The 27,813-nt window shown below is 47.3% G+C and overlaps 1 protein-coding gene across 1 annotated transcript; it reads left to right on the top strand.

Annotated features, from left to right (window-relative positions):
* Positions 1-690: 690 nt before the first annotated feature.
* On the top strand, positions 691-3,267 carry LOC147673093 (N-acetyllactosaminide beta-1,3-N-acetylglucosaminyltransferase 3-like). Its single transcript, XM_086946793.1, has one exon. It carries the CDS (start codon positions 710-712, stop codon positions 1,844-1,846), a length of 1,137 nt encoding a protein of 378 aa, XP_086802919.1. The 5' UTR covers positions 691-709; the 3' UTR covers positions 1,847-3,267.
* Positions 3,268-27,813: the final 24,546 nt, after the last annotated feature.

Below are 27,813 nucleotides of genomic sequence, written 5' to 3'. Positions count from 1 at the left end.
TGCAAATGCTTGTTTAGGTCTGGTGTTAGCCAACACCTTTTAATTTTACTTAAATTGCATCTAAAATATACTTATAGGGGCTTTAAGTCAGCAATCTGTTATTGTAGCATCACATTTGCCCTCCACCCACTGCAGCTCACAGCATGCGGCAGTGGATCAGCCTGCTTCAGCCATTGGTTCACCTCACCGTGAGTGCCCCATTGTGCCATTTCACAGAGAACACATCAGTAAAAAAGTTAGTTCCCTTCAGTGCCAAGGACTACCATGGCGGTGTGCTTTTTGAGACCCAAAAACATTTTTGCTTAAGACATTTTTTTAGATTGATGAGGACCCAGTACCTTCCTCAACAGTAATGTTTGGCAAAAACCATGACACAACAAAACAAGCACTGACGTAGACAATAGGGTGAGGGGGGCTGTCAGACCTATTGGCTTTGCCAGTGCTTGTTAGCCATTGTTTTTTACCCTCTAAGCCGAACTGGAGTGAATTGTGTTAATCATCTCCAGGGCACTTGTTCACTAATAAGCAATGCTATATTGGCGGCCTTTTAGAGCTACGAGACTGCAAAACTCAGTACAAGTTGTTTTTCTAACGTCTAAGGCAGATAATTATGGAATTTTGGAGGCCCTGTCTGTAACGGACTATACTCCTCAGACACATACCTGATGCATGCCTTTGTGTTTTGCAGGTTCTTTTGGAAAGACTGAAGATGAGGAGAAGCTGCCCCAGAGGTTTAACAGTTGCCCTGACTGTGGTCTGCACAGTAATCATTGTTTACAGCTTGTACGAAGACTCCGCTGTGATAGCCAGTTTGCCCATCGCCTCAATACAACATGTCCGCCGGCTGCCTCCTGTCCTTGCAGTACCCACGTGCAAGGCAAAAGTTCGCGGAGTAAACGCCACTCGCTTCCAACACTTCCCTCTGAATATGCAGAACTTCTTTCGCTACCGTCATTGCAAGAGATTTAATAGGACTCTGGACACCCCCTTCAAATGTGGGGGGGCCGAGGCATCTGCAAACATCTTCTTGCTGTTGGTGGTCAAGTCAGCTCCAGATAATTTTGAGAGGCGAGAAATTATCCGCAAAACATGGGGGACGGAGACAGAGTACCATGGAGTTCAAGTGAAACGACTCTTCATCCTTGGGGTCTCCACCAGAGACCATGAAAGGGAGAAGATGAACAATCTCCTGAAGGCAGAGAGCAGCGACTACAGCGACATCCTCCAGTGGAACCTCTACGACACCTTCTACAACCTAACGGCCAAGCAGGTCCTGTTCTATGAGTGGATGCAAGACAACTGCCCTGGTGCCCAGTTTGTCTTCAACGGTGATGACGATGTATTCGTCCATACTTCCAACGTGGTCCAGTACCTCTTGGGAGTGAAGAAGTCCAGGAGACAGGACCCTCACCTCTTTGTTGGAATGCTGAACATTGGCATGCCGCTCGTCCGGGATTCGTGGAGCAAGTATTACGTACCAGAGGAGATCATTGCCAACGACTCGTTTCCAGCATACTGCGGTGGCGGAGGCATCCTGATGTCTGGGTTTACGTCTCATGCCATCTTCAAGGCATCCAAGAAAATCCCCCTTATTCCCATTGACGATGCCTATCTGGGCTTGTGCTTGCAGGAAGCCGGGCTCCAGCCAGACTCCCACGTGGGCGTCCGGACATATGGCATCACCCTGCCCAACGTTGACACTTTTGACGCATGCTTCTATAAGGACCAGCTGATTGTGCATCGATTCGTCCCCTATGAGATGATGGTGATGTGGAAAGCCATCCAACAGCCCAATCTGAAGTGTGGGCAGAGCCATGTTATGCATAAGGTTTATCCACCTGAATAACACCCAGTCTCTGCCCACTCCTACCTCAAAACCAGGGAATGGCTGCTCTAGTTAGGAGGCTGGGGCGCTTCAATCTGCATCACCAGTTCACAGGAGCAGTCGCTGGCGGGTTAAGCTGTCCCTAAGGTTTGATGTTTGGGTCTTTTATTTATTCTTTGCTAAGAAAAGGACAAAATGGCAGCCAGAAACCATCATTTCAGCCTACCACTGAACACATATGTTTGTAAAACAGCCACAGTAGAATATGTTACAATCTGCAGCAGCTGACGAAGAAGCATTTAGTAATAGTCATTCCCCCATTCATTCTTAGTTGGGTAGGCCCCAGCCATTGTCTGCTCTCCCTGCAGATTCCCTTGACACATAGGTGAAAGGGAGTAGCCAGAAACACAAAATGGGCCCTACTTTCAACCATCTCCCAGATTTGACTGGGCAAGCGAGCACAGTTCTCCTTGGGCAGCTGGTTCTCCCTGAAGGTCCTTCCTCTCTCTCTCTCCATCCTTCTTTCATGTTTTTCCCTTCTTTTTCTTTTCTTCTCTCCAACCTGCTGTATTTTTCCTCTTTCTTTCTTCTCACCTGTCTTTTCCTTCCTTATTCACACCCATCTTTTCATAATTCAATATAGCCTTATAGCCCGCTGCCGAGGGCTATACGGTTGTTAAAGGCCCTGAATCCGAGACATAGGCCTGAGCCGCAGGTGAGGGTCTATACCAAGGGTGAGGTTCTCTAACAGGTATAGCCTCAGGCATAAGGGATATAAGGCGATCAGAAACCTGCAGCCACTAAGGGTAGAATGGTCTACATTAAAAAGAGAGAAATATGAAGACTATCACTGGAATGTTGATGCTCCGGGCTTCTGCCGGCCATTATAAGCCCGGGGCTACCCCACTGTCTGCAATGGAGCTCCCAACATTCCAATCTCCTAATTCTTCTCGATCCATCCACCCTTCTTTCGCCAGCCTCACTTCCTTCTTGCTCCATTATTCTTTCCTTCGGCCATCCTTTTTTCCATCTAACTTCCCTTCTTTCTTTCTGTTCATTCATCCATTTATCCTTCTTAATCCTTTCTTCCTTCTCCCATCCATCCTCTAGCCACCCTTTTGTGAATCTATCCATCCATCCTTTCATTCATCCATCAGTCCATGCTGCCACCCTCCCCACAGTCTCTGCGTGGAGACCAGTGTCCCCGGCGAAGAAAGGGGGCCGTGAGCATTGTTAGAGGAGCTCCCCACCCCGGCTCAAGCTGCTAGAGCGGGGGGCTCACACGCCCCTGACACCTGCCTGCTCAGCATAACAAAGGCTTTCGACGCGAAACCGTCCTTTTATCTTGAAGCTCTCAGCCCCGCCCGCAGCTCAAATATCGGAGCTCTTCAGCCCAAGGGTCATTGAGTAGGAGAGAGGGAGAGAAGGAGACAGAAGAAGGGAGGGAGGGAGAGAAGGAGACAGAAGAAGGGAGGGAGGGAGAGAAGGAGACAGAAGGAGGGAGGGAGGGGGAGAGGGAGGGAGAGAAGGAGAGAAGAAGACAGAAGGAGGGAGGGAGGGAGAGAAGGAGAGAATAAGACAGAAGGAGGGAGGGAGGGAGAGAAGGAGACAGAAGAAAAGAGGGAGGGAGAGAAGGAGACAGAAGAAGGGAGGGAGGGAGAGAAGGAGACAGAAGAAGGGAGGGAGGGAGAGAAGGAGACAGAAGAAGGGAGGGAGGGAGAGAAGGAGACAGAAGGAGGGAGGGAGGGGGAGAGGGAGGGAGAGAAGGAGAGAAGAAGACAGAAGGAGGGAGGGAGGGAGAGAAGGAGAGAATAAGACAGAAGGAGGGAGGGAGGGAGAGAAGGAGACAGAAGAAAAGAGGGAGGGAGAGAAGGAGACAGAAGGAGGGAGGGGGAGAGGGAGGGAGGGAGAGAAGGAGTCAGAAGGATGGAGGGAGGGGGAGAGGGAGGGAGAGAAGGAGAGAAGAAGACAGAAGGAGGGAGGGAGGGAGAGAAGGAGAGAAGAAGACAGAAGGAGGGAGGGAGGGAGAGAAGGAGACAGAAGGAGGGAGGGAGGGAGGGAGGGAGAGAAGAAGACAGAAGGAGGGAGGGAGAGAAGGAGACAGAAGGAGGGAGTGGGAGAGGGAAGGAGGGAGGGAGGGAGAGAGGGAAAGAGAGAGAGTTGTCCTACATCCTATCAGCGGATCATGCCTTCAGGCAGGTGGTGTCCTAACTCGCCATTTCCAGTTTAGTTCATTTCTCCTTGCTCCCTCCCAGCCCTCCACAAACAGGAAGTGACGGCATGGAAGTGGTGGCTGGGGCGCAGAGAGCAGATACAGGCATGAATACAGTCACGCAGAGGCAAAACAGGAAGCGCCGGCTCAGTTGTAGGAGCCTGGTAGGGATAAGGGAAAAGATGGCACCTTTCATGGCTGAGATGTAGGGCTGGGATGGAGGGCGCCTGGCAGAAGGAAGGGTAGCACGTGCAGGCATCCTACCCCTCAAGGGGACTGCATGGCACAGCTCAAGTGTAGAGCCAGGGCCCTCCTCTGGGTACCAGCCCAGCCCTGGTCTTTGGAAAGCAGGCCCAAAGGTGCAGTGTGCCAGGACAGAACCGTGCTGTTCTGTACTAGGGCAGTAGGCACAGCACTGTGATGTGGCAGAACATGGTGGATACAGTTCTGAGGTGTCACCTGTGCTAGGTAAAGAACTGCAGTGTGGCATATCGCGATAGGACAGTACTGTGCAGTGTGACACATGGCAGGCACAGTAGGGGCTGTTATAACAAGGCCTCCACACCCCCCACCCTGTTTAAAGCAGACGGTCTGCTGTTTTTTTTTCTGTCCATCAACGACAAGGTAATACCTTGCAGTCACAAACAGAAAACAAAATGGTACCCACTCACTGAGAGAAACATCCACCAGGGTAGAGGGGCTCTTGTTTCTTTGTTTTTCAGAAACAGAAAAACAAAAATGTTGGTGCATGGCCACTTAAGAGGCTGGCGGGGGTGCATCAAACGTTCAATGCTCAGAGACCGCAGCTAGGGGTCGACCTTAAAAATGGGCTGCTTTTTGTCCCTCAGGGTGGCGGATAAAACGTCCCCTGCCACCCTCATGGGTGGAGTAGCAGCTTCCAAGGGCTACATCAACACCTCATCCGTTTGAAGAATGACACGGACAGTGATGGGGCAGGGGCGGCCTTAGGCATGTTAAGCTGTGCACAGGGCTCAAGTCGTAAAAAAAGAAGTAGGGGGACGCTGTCACCGTAAGTGACGTCACAACAGAAAGTGACGTCACAAAAGGTGCTGAGCTTCTCATCCCAGAGAGGGCAAAGAGTGAAGTTCAGCTGTTTGGCAGGGGGGATGACGTCCCCCCTGTAAAATAAGTGGGGGGACGCCGTCCACCCGCGTGGTACACCGACTCGAGCCCTGGCTGTGCACCTGCACAGGGCCGCCAAACCCCAGGGGCCGCCACGCCAATATATATCCTTAATATAATAATCCTCTGACGATGCATACATATTTGCGTGGTGGCCCCTGGCAGGGATTTGGCGGCCTCCGGCTCTGTTGCACTTCCAAACACCCTGACCCCCCCCTCCCCCCCTCTTCACTGGCCTCCGCGCCTGCGTTCCTCTGGGGGCACCCTACCTACGCTCCCTGCCAAGGGTCTGCCCTGAGCCTAAAGCCGCCCCTGGATGGGGAAGCCATGGAGCTACAGGTTAAAAGCAACGTCAAGAAAGGGAGGCGGGTAGTGTGAGTCTAGAAGGCTCTTATCCCAGCCCCTGGAAGCAGTGACAGTTCCATCCAAGAATCCGAAGTCAAGGCTCAAAACCGAAAAAATAATCGAGGGAGAAAAAAACTATTAAAAAAATAATAAGCCTCTAGGTAAATGTATTCAGAACAAAAAAACTGAAGAATTCCAAAGTCACAAAACAACTTTGGAACTCACAGATCAGTATAGTTAGTCCCCAAGACCAGGAGAATGGCAATGTTGGAATACATTAAATGTAAAATAATTAACCCCCAGGAAGTGAACAGATCCGCCCAATGCCAAGCCAAAATTAACCCAAAGGAGTCAGAGAAGACATAACGGGAACTCATGAACCCTTTGTAGAGACCTGGACGCAAAGAACAGAAATACTCACTAGCCACTGGAAGTAGGGGTGTTTGAACTGCTGCCGCACCCCCAAAATAACCACGATGGAGTTCAGAAGGTGAATGAACAACAGAGACCTCTCATTTTTGTTTCCCTTTTGTCATTTTTGATGTGTGAGGAAGGACCGAGGTAAAATGTCAGGCAATGTCTTCTGGCATGTTGCTGCTTCTTTTCATGGATATGGGTGTTCAGTTTCCTTTCTCTGACTGCAAAGTGTGAGCGTTTTGTAATGTGAACCATGTGATAATCTTTCTGGGGTGCAGGGAATGTGAAAGGAAAGGTTATAGGATGTTATATTTCTTTTAACACAACAAAATGTAAATACTTGTAATTGAACTGTACCAATACCTCAAAATATATCAGCATGAAGGAAAGTACAAATGAGGCAAATTGTTTTTATTTGAAGTGTGGTGGACACAAAGATGCTGTGCTCCAAAATGAACCCCCTAGCGACATACTAAATCCGTGCCCCTCTCCTTCCTAACGGGCGGAGCTTGTTTGCTTCACTTGTTGTTTGTATGACGCTTCGAGTTTGTGGTGTGCGCTCTAGTCTACGAGCGTGAACGCGATGACGCGTCACGCCGTAGACGAGAGCGGAAGGCGCGCGCATGCGCAGAAGAGACGGTAGTGAAGGCGCGAAACGGAGAGTTGGCAGTTGGCGACCGGAGCTCGCACTAATTAGACGCTCGGCGCTTTATGTTTGTGTTAGCATTGTCTGATATAAATAAATAAGTTCTTCACCTACAGAGGCTCCTAGTATTGAGTGTGGGGGCAAGGAGACAACATTATATTGGCGACGAGGCGGAGAAACGAACACCAACTGAGCACAGTGGAAAGGAGCATTCACCCTCCACCAGCCAGTAGGACAGAACAGCAACCTGCAACCAGCACAAGCATAGAGCGTGGCAGCAGCGCAACAGTACCGCTTGCCAGGATACAAGCCACAAGGAATCAGGTCAGTGCTGCCCAAGGGACAAGAGCCTATAACCCAGCACCCTGGCAACCAAAGGCACCATCCCACAGCCAGAGGAGGGGGTGCAAACAGACAACCCCACGCAGGCAATAAGGGATAACACTCCAGGTAGTCCCAGAGGTCAAGGTGACACAGCAGGGAGTGCAGGAGCATCCAGCGTGCCCGACGAACCCAGAGCCCAAGCAGTAGCTCCTAGAGGCGAGGCCAAGATGGCAAACCAAGCTTCAGCCCTGATGGCCCCCATTTCATTCCTACCCAGACCAGGGGAACCCCAGTTGAAATGGGAGGATTGGAGGGAGTACTTTAAGAACTACATAGAGGCACTAGAGGACGAAAATGGAGAGGAATACACCCCAGCAAGGAAAAAGAGATTGTTACTCCACAATCTAGGCCCGGAGGGGGTGAGGGTGTTCGCAAACATCGTGCCCAAGGAAAGGGGTGCAACAGAGACGGATGTCTTCAAAAATGCACTGGAAGACCTGGACAACCACTACCGCCCAGCAGTGTGTGTTTCCATAGACCGTTACAATTTCCAACAAAGGAAGCAAGAGGCTGGCGAGTCCATAGACGACTACGTGGCTGCGCTCCGACGTCTTGCCATCACGTGCCAATATGGTGCTCTACAGGACGAGTACATTAAAGACCAGATAGTCATGCATACCACCAACAGGTCTGTCCAGGACAAACTATGGGCACAGAATGAGACCTCACTCAAGGAAGTCATAGCAATGGTGAAAAAGGCATAAATGTTGAAACGCTGCGCAGACGCGGCCAAAAGAGAAAGCACGCAGAAGCAAATGATTAACAAGATAGACGAGGCCTCAACATCCAACAAACAAAAAGGATCTTACGGAGAACAGAGGAAGGAGACCAAATGGACCGGGAAACAGACGGGCCGCCCCAGCACAGACAGCATATTCTCTTGTTATAGATGTGGCAGCGCAGCGCACTCTGCTCAGGATAAACGTTGTCCTGCGTTTCACGCCAGATGCGCGTTCTGCGGCCTGGTCGGCCATTTTGAAAAAGTATGCCGCAAAAAGGGAAAGAAGTCCACTGTCAAGTGTGTGGAATCAGTGACGTCGGAAGTCAGCGAGGAAGATGATCAAGAAGATGGAGAAATGGTACTGTGTATAGAGGATCAAGTATTGGAGGTGGCAGGAAAACGCAGAGATAAGCCCCGCACGGACATGCTCATAGGGGGAGTGAAGGTACATGTGGCAGTCGACTCAGGTTCTCCCTGGACTATAGTGCAAAGATCCATATGGGATGAAGATTTCGCACCAGTAGTTGGGCCAGATCTACTCCCGCCGGACATCCGGCCCATCTCATACACAGAGAACGCCATTCCCTTGGTGGGCTGCCGAGACTTCACGTTCGAGTTTAGAGGGAGGTCAGCCACCTGCACATTGTACGTTGCAGAGAAGGGCCCTTCGGTACTCGGATGGAGAGACGCAGGGGATCTAGGGATCATACTCAACCCTGGTGGAAAAGAACAGATACTCTTAACGGACGAGTGGCCCCTCACCAAAGGAGAAGATTGGAAATCTGCCTACCCCAAGGTATTCGAGGGTACAGTGGGAAAACTGGACAAATTTGTCCACAAGATGGTCCTCAAGGAGGGGGCAATACCAGTGACGCACAAAGTCAGGAACATCCCCATATCCACCAGCGAAGCTGTGCAACAGGAACTTCAGAGACTGGAGAAACAAGGCATCATAGAGCCTGTGGACAGCTCGGAGTGGTTGTCCCCCTTAGTGGTGGCCAAGAAACCTAATGGGAAGGTTCGTCTCTGCGTGGACCTCCGCGAGCTCAACAAATGCCTCATTGTTGAGAAGTTTCCCCTGCCCAGAATTGAGGAGATGCTGGCAAGAACAAAAGGTATCACCCACTTCTCCACCATAGATCTCACGTCAGCATACCATCAAATTGAGCTGCATCCGACGAGTAGAAAGTACACCTCCTTCATCACGCCCTTTGGGTGTTATCAATTCCGCAGGATGCCCTTTGGTCTGGCGTCCGCAGCGGCTGTATTTCAAAAGTTGATGCATCGGTTGTTTAAGGACATCTCAGGAGTGCAGTACTTCCAGGATGACATACTGGTAATGGGCTCCACCAAAGGGGATCATGACAGCAAACTAACCAGAGTCCTCGAAGTGTTACAAAACAAAGGCTTAACGGCGGAGTGGAGCAAATGTAAGATTGGGATGCCCTCAGTCACGTACTTGGGACACGAGATTGGAACACATGGTATTTCCCCGAAGGAACAAAATGTGAAGGCCATCAAGGATGCCAAAGCCCCGAGTACCAAAGAGGAAGTGCGGTCATTCCTAGGAATGGCCAAGTACTATAGTAAGTTCGTGAGACACTTTGCCACCAAAACGTACAGAATGCGACAACTCACCAGAGACAAGACGAAATTTGAATGGGACACGGAAGCGCAAAACGAATTTGAAACGGTAAAGGACTGCATCAGCCAAGCCGTTCCCTTGCAAGGATACGTCCCCTCAGGCAACACCATCTTGACGACGGATGCAAGCGACAAAGGCTTAGGGGCAGTGTTGGCACAGGAGAGGGAGGATGGATCCATGGAAACCATCAGTTTCGCTTCACGTGCTCTCTCCCCGACGGAACAAAGGTACAGTGTCATTGAAAAAGAGATGCTGGCAGTCACTTGGGCCATAGGCAAGTTTCGACAGTTCATTTGGGGAACCAGGTTCAAGCTCCAAACGGATCACAAGCCCCTGGTCAAGGTCCTGACGTCTTCGGGCCACGACACTGCGACCCCAAGAATAGCAAAAATGACACTAAAACTACTAGATTACACGTATGACGTGGAATATCTGCCAGGAACTCAAAACAGGGTGGCAGATTACCTCAAATCGGAGGGGGACCCCACATCAATTTAGGCAGGTCGATGGGGAAAGTAGCAATCAAACACTAGAAGGGGACCTGCCCGCACTAATTTTAATCGATGGCCTTGGAGAGGTCCTTAGTATTATAAAAATTGTCCTGAACCCAAGCAAATCATATAACAAGTTTGATTTTATCAAAATTTATTTTTTATTTCTGTGAATTCATTGTCATTGTATATAGATATAAATAATTTAGTATCAAAATAAATAGGCATCATGACAACAATTAAATGGTGGTTCTAACTTCATACTGACATACCCTTAACATTCATACAAAAAACATTCACGCATCATACATCCTACAGCACTAGGCAGAGATGGTTTTAGATGACAGGGGGACCGATGATCAAATGTCCAGGTTGGTTCAATGGGTTCCTAAATAGGAACAGACGCCAACGCGCGTTTCGGTGTGTAGCCCCGTCCGGGGCAACACCTTCATCAGGGCAAAGTGGGGTAGCGAAGGAGGAACCACATATGTACAGAGCTTCTGTATGGGGAAACATATTAAAAACATATATTTTAGAAAACATACTTGCATGGGTTCAAGGCACAATAAGACAGGAATACGTAGATACTCATACTGATAATGACTAACAGTTTGTACCGTCCAGACTAGGCCCAGAGACAACAATTGTACAGTAGAGGTACCACATAAATATATAGGCTTTTTAGATAAAGAGGGAAAGAGAAAACAAAAAGACACTTTAACGCATAGATGGGAATATTAACGAAGGACATCTCCTTTAGCCTGACATAGCAGTTGTGCTGTATTGAATTTTACCTACTAGTAGTAGATGGGGCTGGCGTATGGTTAACCAAGCAGAAGGTAATTTGGTGGTGCCAGGAAGAGATCGCGTTGCCTTAGGTAAATATCTGAGATAGATGGAGTCCTGTCCCCTGTTATACGTAACGGAGTCAACCCCAAGGGGGGTAACACTTAGATAGATGGAGAAGTGTATCCCTGAGGTGGAAAAAAGGCACATCAATATACTTATCTTGCCCGGGGCTGGTCTTGCCTACGAGTAGAAAGTCATGGTACAGGATCACAATTTTTAAATGCGTACCTTCAAATCAAGGGGATGATATCATGTAGGACTGTAGATGTATGCTGACCTTGTTTGCTACTCGTAAAAAATGAATATACCTGAAACGTGGAAAATGGCAGTTTAATTAAACGCTAACTACAAGTATCGTCCTGGCTTGGAGAGAAAACACGTGGTAACAACATGGGGAATTATTTCGGGAGTACCTAGGCAGTTTAATTAAACGCTAACTACAAATATCGTCCTTGCTTGAAAGGAAAACACATGGTAGCAACATGGAGAATTGTTTCGGGGGTATCTTTTCGAGGATGGAGAGAAAACCACAGTTGGATTCTGGTCAGTGCTAGGACCGCCGGCTGGGAGTGTATAGATTAGGCTAATCTACAATGAAAGAAGAGATGGTAGAGAGAATGAGGATTAGGCTGCACAGGGTGCCAGCACAGAATAAACATCAAGGTGGAGGCTAGCCTACCAATGCGGAAGTCTTAGAAGGATTTGTCAGTTCTGCCGTCACGGAGTTTTCACGTTTAGTCGGGTCCCTTCAGGATGGGACCTAGGGGGCAACAAACGAGTATTACCAAAATGAGGGTAACATGCAGTAAGGGCGGTTATGGGCTCGAACTGTGACTACTCGATTTAGTCGGCAGTATGGGCTTACCTGGCGCTTTGGTAGGCGGCAGTCTCCAATCGGCGGTCCGGGTCGCATGCACGAGGACAGGCAGTGCTGGCGGCGTGGAGAACGTCTATATATACTGCAAACAGGAGTCAATGTTATGTTCAGGTGAGGAGGCGCAGGGGAATCCTGGTGTCTAAGCGACAAAGAGGACGGGTTTACACAGGTACTGATACCAGCGATGGAACAGCAGCGGCCATCTTGTAATGGGGACCCCTCATTACAGAACCAAAGTTTAGAGATGAAATCTCATAAAAAGCACTGAGGCTTAAAGGGGGCGGTCGCCAACGGGCACAACTATCTAACTGGAAGTATTAGTTTTAAATGAATTCCAGCTATTTGCATAAGGATACGGACAAGGAGTACGGCCGGGTGTAGGTATGTTTACCTGCACTATATATGGAGTTAAAGCCCCGGAGTTCTGTTGAATATGAATATGAATGGGCAAAGCAGGGATTGCAAACGGAGAGGAAAAGGATTAAATACCGAAAAAAGAAAGAAAAAAGATAAGACAATAAAAGGATTTAGGGTACTTTACAGTAATCGACCGACCAGAGAAGTGCACTCAGTAAATCGCGGGGCACAACGTCACCAGAATTTACAGTAGGGCATTCGCCCACGGGCATTCCTCATTCAAGCCCTTCTCCATGCTGTTGAGAAAAAAGATCCAAAAGACCTCTCGTTTTTTTCTTAGCGATGTGGGATCAGTGCCTGCCGGAGTTTGAATCTTTTCCAATATGGACCATCTGAGGTCATTTTCAGAATGCCCCTTGGATGTCCAATGTTCAACTAGGGGTGCTCCTCTTTTGCCAGTGCGGATATTGGATTTGTGCTCTCCAATGCGCAACCTGATCTCCCTTCCTGTTTCACCAACATATGGTGTTTTGCATGGACATATGATGATGTAAATACAATTGGAGGACCTACAATTGCTCATTTTAGAGAGATGGATAGTGCGAGTGGGAGTCACTATTTCCGTTCCCACTATTGCATTCGGGCATGCCTGGCATTTACCACATTTGTGGTTGCCCGTCACTGGACCGGTCCCGGTGATGGAACTCTGTATTAGGGGTTCCGGTCCTCGCATTTTACCTCTCACTAAGTGATTTTTGAGGTTTTTGTTGCGTTTAAATGCAAAGATGGGTTTAGGTAGCGCACCTTGGTCTTGATTTAAGTTAAGCAAAAACCAGCTAGAGTTGATGGCTTGTCTAAGTTGGTTGTTTATAGTCGAGTGTCGGGTGATACAGACAATGGATTCCTTGGGATTAGGATCCCTAGGTTTGAACATGGCTTCTCGGTTATAGTAACGGGCCCGTTTGAAACTATCCTTAACCAGCCGGTAAGGATACCCCCGCTGCAGCAACTTCTCCTTCAGTATGTCTCCCTCAGTTAAGAAGTCTTTGATATCTGTGCAATTCCTTCTAATGCGAAGGAATTGACTGAAGGGGATGTTGTCACGTTGGCATCGGGGGTGGTAGCTTCCATATTGCAGTATGGTGTTTCGGGCGGTAGGTTTGGTAAAAAGAGACACGGTGATCTCCTGGTTGTCGTGTTCGACCCATAGGTCCAAGAATTCGATCTTGTCTTGACTGAAGTGGCTCGTGAACCTCAAATTAGGGTCCGCTGCATTGAGCCATGCAATATATTCAGTTAGGGTGATATGCATTTAAACGCAACAAAAACCTCAAAAATCACTTAGTGAGAGATAAAATGCGAGGACCGGAACCCCTAATACAGAGTTCCATCACCGGGACCGGTCCAGTGACGGGCAACCACAAATGTGGTAAATGCCAGGCATGCCCGAATGCAATAGTGGGAACGGAAATAGTGACTCCCACTCGCACTATCCATCTCTCTAAAATGAGCAATTGTAGGTCCTCCAATTGTATTTACATCATCATATGTCCATGCAAAACACCATATGTTGGTGAAACAGGAAGGGAGATCAGGTTGCGCATTGGAGAGCACAAATCCAATATCCGCACTGGCAAAAGAGGAGCACCCCTAGTTGAACATTGGACATCCAAGGGGCATTCTGAAAATGACCTCAGATGGTCCATATTGGAAAAGATTCAAACTCCGGCAGGCACTGATCCCACATCGCTAAGAAAAAAACGAGAGGTCTTTTGGATCTTTTTTCTCAACAGCATGGAGAAGGGCTTGAATGAGGAATGCCCGTGGGCGAATGCCCTACTGTAAATTCTGGTGACGTTGTGCCCCGCGATTTACTGAGTGCACTTCTCTGGTCGGTCGATTACTGTAAAGTACCCTAAATCCTTTTATTGTCTTATCTTTTTTCTTTCTTTTTTCGGTATTTAATCCTTTTCCTCTCCGTTTGCAATCCCTGCTTTGCCCATTCATATTCATATTCAACAGAACTCCGGGGCTTTAACTCCATATATAGTGCAGGTAAACATACCTACACCCGGCCGTACTCCTTGTCCGTATCCTTATGCAAATAGCTGGAATTCATTTAAAACTAATACTTCCAGTTAGATAGTTGTGCCCGTTGGCGACCGCCCCCTTTAAGCCTCAGTGCTTTTTATGAGATTTCATCTCTAAACTTTGGTTCTGTAATGAGGGGTCCCCATTACAAGATGGCCGCTGCTGTTCCATCGCTGGTATCAGTACCTGTGTAAACCCGTCCTCTATGTCGCTTAGACGCCAGGATTCCCCTGCGCCTCCTCACCTGAACATAACATTGACTCCTGTTTGCAGTATATATAGACGTTCTCCACGCCGGCAGCACTGCCTGTCCTCGTGCATGCGACCCGGACCGCCGATTGGAGACTGCCGCCTACCAAAGCGCCAGGTAAGCCCATACTGCCGACTAAATCGAGTAGTCACAGTTCGAGCCCATAACCGCCCTTACTGCATGTTACCCTCATTTTGGTAATACTCGTTTGTTGCCCCCTAGGTCCCATCCTGAAGGGACCCAACTAAACGTGAAAACTCTGTGACGGCAGAACTGACAAATCCTTCTAAGACTTCCGCATTGGTAGGCTAGCCTCCACCTTGATGTTTATTCTGTGCTGGCACCCTGTGCAGCCTAATCCTCATTCTCTCTACCATCTCTTCTTTCATTGTAGATTAGCCTAATCTATACACTCCCAGCCGGCGGTCCTAGCACTGACCAGAATCCAACTGTGGTTTTCTCTCCATCCTCGAAAAGGTACCCCCGAAACAATTCTCCATGTTGCTACCATGTGTTTTCCTTTCAAGCAAGGACGATATTTGTAGTTAGCGTTTAATTAAACTGCCTAGGTACTCCCGAAATAATTCCCCATGTTGTTACCACGTGTTTTCTCTCCAAGCCAGGACGATACTTGTAGTTAGCGTTTAATTAAACTGCCATTTTCCACGTTTCAGGTATATTCATTTTTTACGAGTAGCAAACAAGGTCAGCATACATCTACAGTCCTACATGATATCATCCCCTTGATTTGAAGGTACGCATTTAAAAATTGTGATCCTGTACCATGACTTTCTACTCGTAGGCAAGACCAGCCCCGGGCAAGATAAGTATATTGATGTGCCTTTTTTCCACCTCAGGGATACACTTCTCCATCTATCTAAGTGTTACCCCCCTTGGGGTTGACTCCGTTACGTATAACAGGGGACAGGACTCCATCTATCTCAGATATTTACCTAAGGCAACGCGATCTCTTCCTGGCACCACCAAATTACCTTCTGCTTGGTTAACCATACGCCAGCCCCATCTACTACTAGTAGGTAAAATTCAATACAGCACAACTGCTATGTCAGGCTAAAGGAGATGTCCTTCGTTAATATTCCCATCTATGCGTTAAAGTGTCTTTTTGTTTTCTCTTTCCCTCTTTATCTAAAAAGCCTATATATTTATGTGGTACCTCTACTGTACAATTGTTGTCTCTGGGCCTAGTCTGGACGGTACAAACTGTTAGTCATTATCAGTATGAGTATCTACGTATTCCTGTCTTATTGTGCCTTGAACCCATGCAAGTATGTTTTCTAAAATATATGTTTTTAATATGTTTCCCCATACAGAAGCTCTGTACATATGTGGTTCCTCCTTCGCTACCCCACTTTGCCCTGATGAAGGTGTTGCCCCGGACGGGGCTACACACCGAAACGCGCGTTGGCGTCTGTTCCTATTTAGGAACCCATTGAACCAACCTGGACATTTGATCATCGGTCCCCCTGTCATCTAAAACCATCTCTGCCTAGTGCTGTAGGATGTATGATGCGTGAATGTTTTTTGTATGAATGTTAAGGGTATGTCAGTATGAAGTTAGAACCACCATTTAATTGTTGTCATGATGCCTATTTATTTTGATACTAAATTATTTATATCTATATACAATGACAATGAATTCACAGAAATAAAAAATAAATTTTGATAAAATCAAACTTGTTATATGATTTGCTTGGGTTCAGGACAATTTTTATAATACTAAGGACCTCTCCAAGGCCATCGATTAAAATTAGTGCGGGCAGGTCCCCTTCTAGTGTTTGATGGCAGATTACCTCAGCCGAGCTTCAGCAATGGAGGAAGTGCCGGAGACGGCCCCGGACAAAGAGGAGATGGTAGCAAGCATGGAAGACCATGAGGTGACGATTAGCCGTCAAGAATGGGCGGCTGCCTACGAACAAGATGTGGAGAAAGTAGAGATAAAACGACACCTTACGTCTGGATGGCCGGACAAGAAGAAGCTCACAGAGGGAGTGCGGAAGTTCTACGAGATGAGAGAGGAACTGTCCTTGAGTGATTCAGGGGTCTTTCTATACAGAGGAGAAAGGGTAGTACCACCGGAAGTCCTGATACCCAGATTATTGAAACAACTACATGAAGGACATCTGGGCATCGTAAAGACCAAGGCGCGAGTCAAGCAAATGTATTGGTGGCCAGGCATGGATGCCCAAATAGAAAGGCAAGTGAGAGAATGCGGACAGTGCCAAGGAGCGGACAAAATACTACGACCTCTCAGACCTGCCTTGGAAAAGTTCGAGAACCCACAAAACCCCTGGGAAAGCGTGGCTATTGACATACTCGGGCCCGTACTGGATAGCAGAGGAGTAAACAAATTCCTGTGTGTAGTCATAGACAAGTATTCGAAATGGCCTGAAGTCGATATACAAGAATCCATGGACACAGACACAGTGCTGAAGTTCTTGACGTCTTTGTTCTTAAGAGAAGGAATACCCAAATCCATACTTAGTGATAACGGACCGGAATTCGTCTCGGACAAGTGGACGCGATTCATGAAGAGGAATGGGATTGAGTCAAAACACACAGCCATCTACCACCCAGCATGTAACGGCCAAGTAGAGCAGTTCAACCGCGTGCTATTGGGCTCCATACAAGCAGCCATCTCGCAAGGAAAAGACTGGGAGACCGAAGTAATGAGCATGCTATGGGCTTACAGGATCACCCCCACGGTGGTGGGGTACAGCCCCTTCCAAGTGTTGAGAGGCCGACTCCCGTTCACCCGGGACAACGTAGTGTGGAGGGAGAAAACCATCACCAGCAAGTGGTCCCCGGCGGTGGTCCAGCACAACCTTGAGAAGGCCCAGAAGATTTATGCCGCCCATTACAACAAACGACGCAACACGAAGGAAACAGAGCTGGAAGAAGGAGAATGGGTCAGGGTCAAGCTTCCCACCCTACAAAAGAAAGGAGAAAGCAAGTATAGTCAACCCTTACAGGTCAAAGAAGTGCGAGGCAGGGCGGCTCTCCTCAGCGACGGCAAGGTGTGGTCCCAAGACCGCATGGCCAGAGTCAACAAGATTGTAACGTGGCCCAAGGCAGAGGAGGAGGAGATACAGGTGAGGTCTGAAGAAATAAGGCCTCCATTGGTGCATAACTCAAACGAACCTTCGGAAGGAGAAGGAGATGACAGAGAAATGGAAACTCCTACCACAGAGTCAACCAACAGGGACTATACACCTGCCGGCGAAGTACAGAGAGAAGATCAGAGAGACGGTGAGAGATTACTTGGAGAGAGAGAGGCGGAAGAGAATATGCCGGTAAGGTACACCCGCAGTGGCAGAGCAGTCACAGTGCCCTCCAGATATAGAGACTTTGAAATGAGTGGACATTAGAACTGGGACTGGTATTGTTATCTTTGTTAGTGTTAAAGGGGGGAGATATGTGGGGTGCGCTCTAGTCTACGAGCGTGAACGCGATGACGCGTCACGTCGTAGACGAGAGCGGAAGGCGCGCGCATGCGCAGAAGAGACGGTAGTGAAGGCGCGAAACGGAGAGTTGGCAGTTGGCGACCGGAGCTCGCACTAATTAGACGCTCGGCGCTTTATGTTTGTGTTAGCATTGTCTGATATAAATAAATAAGTTCTTCACCTACAGAGGCTCCTAGTATTGAGTGTGGGGGCAAGGAGACAACATTATAGAGTTTTCAGAATACTTGTGACATCAATGATGTGACACTACTAGCAGCGCCCCCACTCTGTAAACTGTTCCAGCACCAAGGGACAAAAGATATCATTAAACAACAAAAGGGGTTGTGGGTGCGTTGCTGATATATCGCCTGTGCTGACTCTGCCAAGATTGGGGGCACCAGAGACCACTGGGAAATGTAGTTCCATTGGACCCGTGTGCAGTATGTAACACATCCAAGACCTGGTTTATACTGAACAACAGAACGTACATGAAATATAGGAATCACTCAGACGATTGGAATAATCTGTGGCAAAAAAGAGTAATATGTTGACTTTCAAAGACCTGATTAAATTGAGTATCAGAAAGACATGTTAAAAGTATTACAACAATTTAAAATCACAACATCAAGCACTCCGCAAAATTAAGTCATTTTTACTATTCCATCGGCAATCATACAGTGTAAAGACATGTTTTGCAAAAAACACAAAGCAATATTTAGGGATTTGCAGGCCAGCTACCAAAGTGCTAGGATAGTTGTGGCTGGCCCTGGTATTTAAAGTTTCCTACTTGGTTGAAGGTATATCTGAGCACCCCAGATGCATTATCAAAGCACACTGCTCCAGTGACAAAAAGCGGTGAAGCCGGCTGGCCACACCATGGGGTATGATGGTCCTATATACGCATGTGCTGACGCTTGGTAGTCTCTTGTAAAACAAAAAGACTTCAAAGGGGCTCAGAACCAATCCATTATTTACCTTTGGTTGGCTGCAGCGTCACTCCTATTTCCTTGCTGCTCATTGCTTAGGGCCTCCTGATTTCACTTTCACTTTCTGTATTTGTCCGTTCCACGGAGCATGGACCAAGTACAGCTTCCTGTCTCGGCCAGTGTCCTTTCACCGGCTGCATGCTTGTAGAGTTATTTTTTATTTTATCTTCTAGTGTAGCACTCCATAAGAGTGCAGCATTTTGCAGTCCATCTCCTCGGGAAACATCCTTTACAACGCAACTTTCACAACGCACTACCATTACGATGCAACTTTTACAACGCAAGTCATTACAACGAATTGCGCTGGAGGGCGCTCTAGGATAGAGAATCGTTTAATTACTATCCAACACCTTCCCTACTATCCACGGGGACTGGAGTTGGAATAGTAAATTAAACTTTTTACTATCCAGCGCCCCCCAACGCAAGTCGTTGTAACGGCTTGCGTTGTAAAAGTTGCGTCGTAATGGCATGCGTTGTAAAAGCATGCGTTAAAACGTCATACAACCATCTCCTCCCATCCCACCCCTCTCCCATCCTCCTCCTCACAATTTATTTTATGAAGCGCACAAAATCAGGCCGAGGTCACAGGAGCGCATTGCATGAGAACTGGATTACGTGATACAAGGTCTGTTTCCTTTACTTATACATTTCATTTTTCCATTGTAGCAGCCCACGTTATGTTGGTTTCAGCCCTCCCCAGCCCCGGAAATTGCTTTGAACCCTCCCTGTTGTTGTTTTCCTGCCAGGTGTTGGAACGAGCCAGGAGCTTCCTGCTGCCTGCTTCTGCTCTTTCCCTACAAATAAAAGCCCACGGGCTAGTCTTCTTTGCTCGCCCAATCAATGCTATTTATGAAGCTAGACCACATGGACAAGATGGACAACAACATTAGCATCCTCTGCTACCATGGTGAGTGCAGCCGGGCTTTTAAAATGTCTGGGACTATCTGCATGTGGAGCTGAATTTCAAAGTCAAGAATTATGTTGAAACAAAAAAATTACAGCTGTTTGGCACTTTTACAATGTCGGACATAGCAATCGCTTTTGAAATGTAAAGTATGTTTTTATGCTTCGTGTTTCAGTTTATGCAGTAATCTTAGAGTTTGCCCCTTTTAGGGGGAGATTTACAAGCCCCTTGCAACAATTTTGCGCTGCCGTTGAGTCACTTTTTGGTATGCAGCGGCGGCGTAAACCATGTGCCACGTTGCGGCCATTTACAACGTGACACATCTAGGGCGATGCGTCACGTTGTAAAGCCCTGTGCCACATTATACCTGCGTCAGGTATAATGTATGAAGGGTGGGTGTTCCCACACAAAAAGCCATGTAGAACGGACACTGAGATTTACAACATTTCACTGCGTCACTGTACGCCTTCACTGCTTCAAAATCCCTGCACCTGCTAAGACCAGGCGTAAGGAATAACGCAGGGCTATTTGAGCGGGACTCACCTCTCTGTTGTGGCGCATTGCTGCAGTTGTGTCACTTTCATGAGCAACTCCAGCAATGCATCACTTTTGTGCCAACTGGTTCATCAGAATTTCTGACACATCTGTTAATCTTTGCGCCATGGATCACTGTATTGTAAATAGAGCGCATCCACAGTGGCGCAAGGACATTCGGGACTGGCACAAGGAAACGGACGCATCTATGCAGATGCGTCACTTCCTTGTAAATGAGACACTTTGAGAGTAGGGCACAGATTGCTTTGCACATTAACATGTGTTTTATGTTTCATGTTTCATGTTTCTCCTTCAGAATGTTCCTTGTTTAAGCACCCTACCTAAATAAGGGGGCAAGAAAGGAAGCCAAAAAGGGCCCCACAGTGACCGTGGGGCCACAGAGGTGTTTACATCTGAGGGGTGGTGTAGCAAAGTGTCACTGAAGTACTCTGGGGTACATTAGATGCAAAACAACAGTGCCGGTGTTGAGTTTAGAGGAACATTTCTTATTGCCTCTGCCATGTTATGAGGTTTCACTGTGCTGGCTTGCTATAGCCATGATCAGCAGCAGCAATGGAATCATTTTTTCGTGACATGACAGCAGAACCGGTATTACTTCCCCTGGCTCTCTTGTGCTCTCATCTACCACTTATTGCATTCCTTCCGAGTCCCACCTGCTGGTATGTGACCCACTCCCTGCCGAGCCCTCATGGTGGCCCTGTCATTAGAGCTGCACGTCACCAGAAAGTATTTGAGACAAAGAGCAAGAATAGGCTGGAGGGGCTTAACCAGTTGTCTATTAGGTTGTTAAACAAGCACTGGCAAAGCCAATAGGTCTCGGCGGTGCCTGTGATATTGGCATTGTCATTGTGATTGTCTTTTATCCATGTTACACAGCAGCACATCTGCTGTTTTACATGGCTGAAAGTCACAGAAAAAAGGGATATGACTTGGCCAGTGCCGACCACGTCGTAGTGCTGTTTTGTGCGCCAGGAGGAGCAGGACAATACAGTGAACTCGGGGGGCAAGAGGCAGTGCATGCGCTGTCTAGCGAAGACGCGAGCTGTAGGCCACTGATTGTAAACAGCATGGGGCAGATTTACAAGCTCCTTGCACCACCAGTGCGTCACTTTTTGTGACCTGCTGGAGGCACATTTCACTTCTCCATATTTGTAAGGAGAGAAAATGCCACCCTGCGTGACTTTTCCTCTCCTTGTAAATGTGGCCCCATCACACACAGCACTTTGCGTGGTAGGGCCGTTCCATGATTGTTGTTGTGAGTGTTCCCATGCAACACCCAGGGAACGAGACACATTTACAGATTTACGAGGAATCGTAAATCTGGAAATGCGTGTCAATGCTGCACCTCCCCAAGGGAGGCGCAGCAAGGCGCATTGAGGAAAAAATGTTTTCATCTCTTTATCCTCTTTCAAAATGTGCTGCATTCTACAGCATGCATTGAAAGAGGAAAATGCATGTAGTGATTGTTTTTGTGCGGGAAGGTGCCCCTTCCTGCACAAAAACAATCTTCCCATGACGCAGGCATCTTTGCACCATGGTGCACGGGTGCCTGCGCCGGCGCATGGCTGCAGTTTGTGCGCCTGCTTAGGGAAAGGCACAGAAATGAGACATATTATTGTAAATATGTTGCGTTCCCGTGCTTCGCAGGTGCCGCAGCATGGCGCAGCCAAAGGGCTTGTGTTGCCGCGCTGTTGCACTTCCTTATAGATCTGTCCCCATGTGCTATCGAGCTGAGACCGAAAAACAGCACATCCTGGGTTTAAGTGCCCGGCCAACAAGAAGCCGAACAGCCAAGAGCATGTTTAAGAAAGACAAGGGAACCCAGAAGGTATGCCATAGGGACCTTGGGCAGTATCATGTTTCAAAAAACAGTGGTCCCTACTCGTGGACACAATGGTATACTAAACTGATAATCACACACCTGATAAGTGTTATGTCTTTTGTCCAGCCGGACAAGGAATTTATTTAACAATTCTCTTAATAAAACAGAATGAGTGCATTAATAACAAGTGGGCACAGCCGTGACCCACAACATTCAGACAAAACAACGAACAGAATGGTAAAAGGAGCAAAGCAAAAATATGTCTGTGTACTTGTAGTCAGTGTTACAGACAAAGATTGTTATAACCACACCATTGCATTTCACAATATTTTAAATGTCATATTGCATAAGGGGGGGCAGTCGTGTCCCCACCGGTTGCAAGACAGTTGTGTTCCCGCTTGGAGGCTGGATGTCTCTCATGGTTGAGAAAGGCCACGTTTAATCTTCTGGGCGAGTCCCAGCGATGCTGGCTTCGAAGCGCAGAGAACCTGCAGAGTTAATTGCCTATAAATTAGCATGACCTCCTTTCGATGGTACTAATTTACAGTCACCTTTTTTTCACACATAAATTCAAGAGGCGTCTACCAGCGGTGAGATAACAGCCAGGTCACCGGTGCTGTGTCTCCTGCTTTACTTGTTCCACCTTTGAATGTGCGGTCAGAGGTTTGATGTTATCTTAATAAAAACATTGTGGGAAAAATGTTTGCAAACATGAGCAAAGGGAGGGTGGGAGGGGACGGAAAGAGTGAAAACATGAGCACTCGATGGAGTGCTTAAAGATAAATGAAACAAGCATTTGCAATGCAATAGGTCTCGCAGTTGTGGGAGTTTGAGCTATTGGCATTGTAAATGGCAATGCCTTTTTTTATGTGATGGTTTTTAAATTATAAATAAAAGGCATTGTCATTTACAATTGCCAATAGCCTAATCTCTCGCAAATGCAAGACCTATTGGATTGCAAATGCTTGTTTATTATTGCTGCGCCTGAGACCTGCCAGGACCCGCCCCACTTGAAGACATGATTTACTCTAGGCTGTCATCCGAAGGAAATGAGCTCTGCCAAGAACCCGTCTGCTGCAGAGGGCAGGTGAAGAGAGCACAGGGAACTGAGACGTCATCACCACTGGCGATAGACGCCTAGCTGACAGTCCCACCCTGTCCCGCCTTCCAGTCCAGCTCTAACACCCAGCTGAGAGGCCAGGCAAACCTCCGATCCCATCTCTAACTCCCAGCTGAAAGGCCCTGCACCACCTCACAGCTGAGAGGCCTTTCACGCCCTCCAATTCCAGCACTAACATCCAGCTGAGAGGCCCAGCAACACCTCCCATTCCAGCTCTAACTTCAAACTGAGAGGTCCTGAGGTGCACCCCTTCACAGCTAAGAGGCTTTGATCCCCCTCCCGTTTCAGCTCTAACTCCCAGCTGAGAGGCCTGCAGCCCCTACAGGTCCATCTCAAACTGCAAACTCTACACTGCCTCCCATTCCAGCTCCTACTCCCATATGAAAAGCCCTGCAACAACCCCCTCCCTCATTCCAGATCTAACCTCCAGCTGAGAGGCCCTGCTCTGCCTCCCATTCCAGCTCTAACTCCCAGCTGAGAGGCCCTGCTCTGCCTCCCATTCCAGCTCTAACTCCCAGCTGAGAGGCCCTGCTCTGCCTCCCATTCCAGCTCCAACTCCCATATGAAAAGCCCTGCAACAACCCCCTCCCTCATTCCAGATCTAACCTCCAGCTGAGAGGCCCTGCTCTGCCTCCCATTCCAGCTCTAATTCCCAGCTGAGAGGCCGTGCACCCTTTTCCGTTCCAGCTCTAAATTTCTTTTTTTAAGTTTAGAATGCTTTATTGATATTATAAACAATGTAAAGCATCAGTACAAAGCCTGAAGCTGACAGAGCAATGATAAAGTAGAACAAAATATTTAGAGCAATAACAGGCAAAATCATTATAGTATCAAAACTATACCAAGTACAGATGCATTTTACGAGATTTTAAGATGAGATGAGGAAAGAGAAAGAAAAGAAAAGGAAAGGGAAGAAAAGAAGAGGGAAATGAAAGAAAGAGGAAAGAGAAGAGTCCTAAAAAAGGTAAAAACAGTAAACATAGTAATGGCAACGTTTAAAATATAATGAACAATAAAAATAAGATTATATTTAACAGTATGAGTTAATCTAACTTCCTAGATAAAAAATTAATTAAAGGTAACCATAATAGGTCTCTTTTAATCAGTAAAAAGGTGGAAGTGGCATAGGCTCTGTCCATTCTGTACTGGTGACATAACAAATTCCACCATGCTTGGTACGAAATTTTTGAGGTATCTTTCAAATTGGTAGTGATAATCTGAAGTGTAATGGCAAGAAATAAGTTGATGAAATTACCTTCATTTGTATAATTTGCCAAAGCAGGGGAGATATTACCAAGAAAACATGCTCAATATGTGAAGGAATGTTAGCTAATAGAATGCCATTCAGTTTTGACCAAATAAGGGACCAAAAGGCTTTAACAAGGGGACAGTGGAAAAACATGTGAAGAAAGTCCCCATGCTCGTGAGGACAGGATCAACATTTAGGGGAGTCTAGTCATTTAAATCTGTAAAGATCACTAGGAGTAAAAAATAATCTGTTGTTAAAAAATAATATAAGGTCTGAGTGGTACTGGCTGAGCGTGAAGTTGTGTGAATTTTGGACCAAAGGAAATCCCATGTACGAAAGGGGAGGACAAGGCCTAAATCTTTTTCCCAAATTAGTTCCATAGAGGATTTGGTTTGTGCAACAGGGGAACGAGATAATAGCTTATAAATGGTGGCAGCTTTAAATTGTGTGGAGAAATCGATAGGATCAGGAGAAGGAGGTGAGTGTTCAGATACAGCAACAGGGTTAGGGGTTGTAGGGAGGTAATAGCAAGTAAGAGCATCCTTGAGTAAATGATATTGTTATGTTATGTTATGTCATGTTATGTTATGTTATGTTATGTTATGTTATGTTATGTTATGTTATGTTATGTTATGTTATGTTACTAATTTTTATATAGCACTCAGCTGCCCCAGCTAAGGGGCGTCCCGGCGCTTACTAAAATAACAAGGAGGGCAACTGCCCCAATACAGCACGGCAGACCCTAACATAACAGACTCTAGGATCTAATCTAGGGGAAAAAGGTAAGTCTTGATGACTTTCCTGAAGGTCAGCAGATCGTTTAATCCACGTAGCCGGGACGGCAAGGCGTTCCATGATTTAGCAGCCATGAAACGGAAGGAACGTCCACCCATCCTCGAGCTTTTCACACGCGGAACAGCTACCAGGTTCTGGCCTTCCGACCGCAAGGCTTATGGGGGAGCATAAGGGGTAAGTAATGGACAGATCATGGGTGGAGTCTCAAGTTTTAATATTTTAAAAGATAAGCAAAGAGCCTTGAATTGGATCCGCTTAGCCACTGGCAACCAATGGAGTTTATTGAAGCTAGTCCCCACCGGATGAAAGCGAGGGAGGCCTACCAAGATTCTTGCTGCCGCATTTTGCACCCGCTGAATTCTTCTAATCTCTGCCTGGTTTGCTCCTAACAGCAAGGAGCTAGCATAATCTAAGCAAGAGAGAACAGTGGATTGCACTATGAGCTGGCGGGTGGGAGGGTCAAAGAATTTTAAAATAGGTTTGAGATTCCGTAGGATCCCAAAACATGTGGCTGCCGTTTTCTTGGTATGAGTGCTGAAGCTGAGGGAGGAGTCTATCCAGACCCCAAGATTTTTTACTTCTGTTTTTGGATCGGGGAGATTCTCCAGGGAATTGGGCCATCATTTTTCTCCCCAAGCAGACAAATTTTTTCCCACTAATAAAACCTCCGTCTTGCTAGCATTAAGCTGCAGATAGTTAAGCGTCATCCAGTCAGCCACGGCCGCAAGGCCGCTCTTAAATCTGGTTGCACTAAGAATGGCGTCCTCTGTTAGGGCCACCACTAGCTGCGTGTCGTCAGCATATGAGACCATTGAAAGTTCCCATAGCTTGGCGACCGCAGCTAGTGGCTGTACGTAAAGATTGAATAACGTAGGGCTAAGTGCCGAGCCCTGAGGGACTTTCTGCTCAATAATTTGTTCTTTGGAAAGGAACGGGGGTGGAAACCTGAAAGGATCTTCCAGTTAGGAAGACTCTGAACCACTCCAGAGCTCGTCCTCCAACCCCCGCTTCTTCAAGTTGATGCAGCAGGATCGCATGCGAGACCGTGTCAAAGGCGGCACTCAGATCCAACAGGATCAGTGCCGCCGTTTGACCCGAGTCCAGAATGGTCCGCAGGTGTTCCGTCATGCTTAGGAGTGCCGTCTCAGTGCTGTGACCGGCTCAGAAGCCATGTTGTGAGGCATCCAGAATATTATTGGATTGGAGAAAGCTGGTAAGAATGCTATTGACATGGGTTTCTGTCACCTTGGCCGGCCAAGGAAGCAAGGATATAGGCCTAAAATTCTCGGGTTTGGTGGGGTCTAACATAGGTTTTTTAATAATGGGTGAAACCCAAGGCTGTTTCCATCTTGCTGGTATCACGGCTGATTCAAAAGAGGAGTTAATAATCTGTCGTAGAGGTTCAAGTACAAGTGCAGATGCTTCCCTAAATTGGGCAGGTTTTAGAGGGTCGGCAGGAGAGCCAGATTTGATTTTTCCACAGAGTTTAATAAATACCTCGTGAGAGATTTCAGGAATCCCCATAAGTTTGGTGGTAAGCTCAGAGCTGGGAGGGATTGACTCAGAACTCAAAAAGGTAGGCAGAGGATTAGATAAAAAGAATCTATAGATTGTGCGTACTTTCTCTACGAAGAAGGAAGCCAATTCTTCGCAGTGCGTTTCAAAGGCCGTTGCCTGTATCGACTCCTTTTTTGCACTAAGGTCCTTCAAGATTTTAAAAATAGATTTTGAAGGATTTGAGCTCAGCCTGATCTCCTCGGCATAGTAAGCAGCTCGTGTCTTGCAGACAGCTCTATGATAATTTTTTTGAGCGGATGTGGGAGTCATGTTGCGAGGAAATACTATATAAGGATTGAAGTTCAGAGAAAGACATGAAAGAACCATCCTTCATCAGGTGTTGGGGAGTAATGATATGTATAAAAGAGAACTAGCTACTTATGACTTGTATATTGACCTCTAGAAAGTCATATGCAGTGGCACCGGTTGGGTGTCTTTATGAAGCCCTCACTCACCAACCTAGTTGGTGGCATGCTTCATCATCGGGCCCACCCAGTGACACCTAATGTGCCTCAACGCCTGATTACAGCGGAGCAGGTATCTTACTGAGAGTGCAGTGTAGTGAGAAAGGAGAAGTGAGATTAAAACGGCTTGACAGGGGTCCCAGTGCCCGAGGGCTAGATTGAATTTTAATAAATGGGCTCCTGTCAGCGGTTAAAAACAAGGCAGGATGGATGTAATTGTGGCGAATTACGACCTCCTACATCCGGTGTAGGTCGACATGTTTCAGCCAGTGCCTTCTGTTAATTCTGGCTTTCTTTAGGAACGTTTGTAAGTGTGGGTGCATATAAACATTATAAAATTAAGTGAGTGTCGCAGACTATGTGTCGCCCTCACTAAGGTGCTGTAGGTGTTAAAGGGGGGGGATTCCCTCCTCAAGCATACCTGGACAGACAACATTTATGACAAGGACACAACATGTATAGAGACAGTTTTTAGCATGTAGCACAAGTCAAAAGAATCAATAAAATTGCCGTTTGTAAGTGCTGTGTGTGGAGGCTATAGGCGGCAAAGGTGTAACAATACTGGTGGTACTGTTAGTGATAATAATCAGTTTCTAGGTGTCGTGGTGATCCTAGAAAATGGATAGCTCACACAAATTATGTGGAGA

Source organism: Lissotriton vulgaris, chromosome 12 (genome assembly GCF_964263255.1).
Source record: "Lissotriton vulgaris chromosome 12, aLisVul1.2, whole genome shotgun sequence".
Classification (NCBI taxonomy): Eukaryota; Metazoa; Chordata; class Amphibia; order Caudata; family Salamandridae; genus Lissotriton; species Lissotriton vulgaris.
Note: the sequence above shows the minus strand (reverse complement) of the source record. Positions and strands in the feature narration are given on the sequence as shown.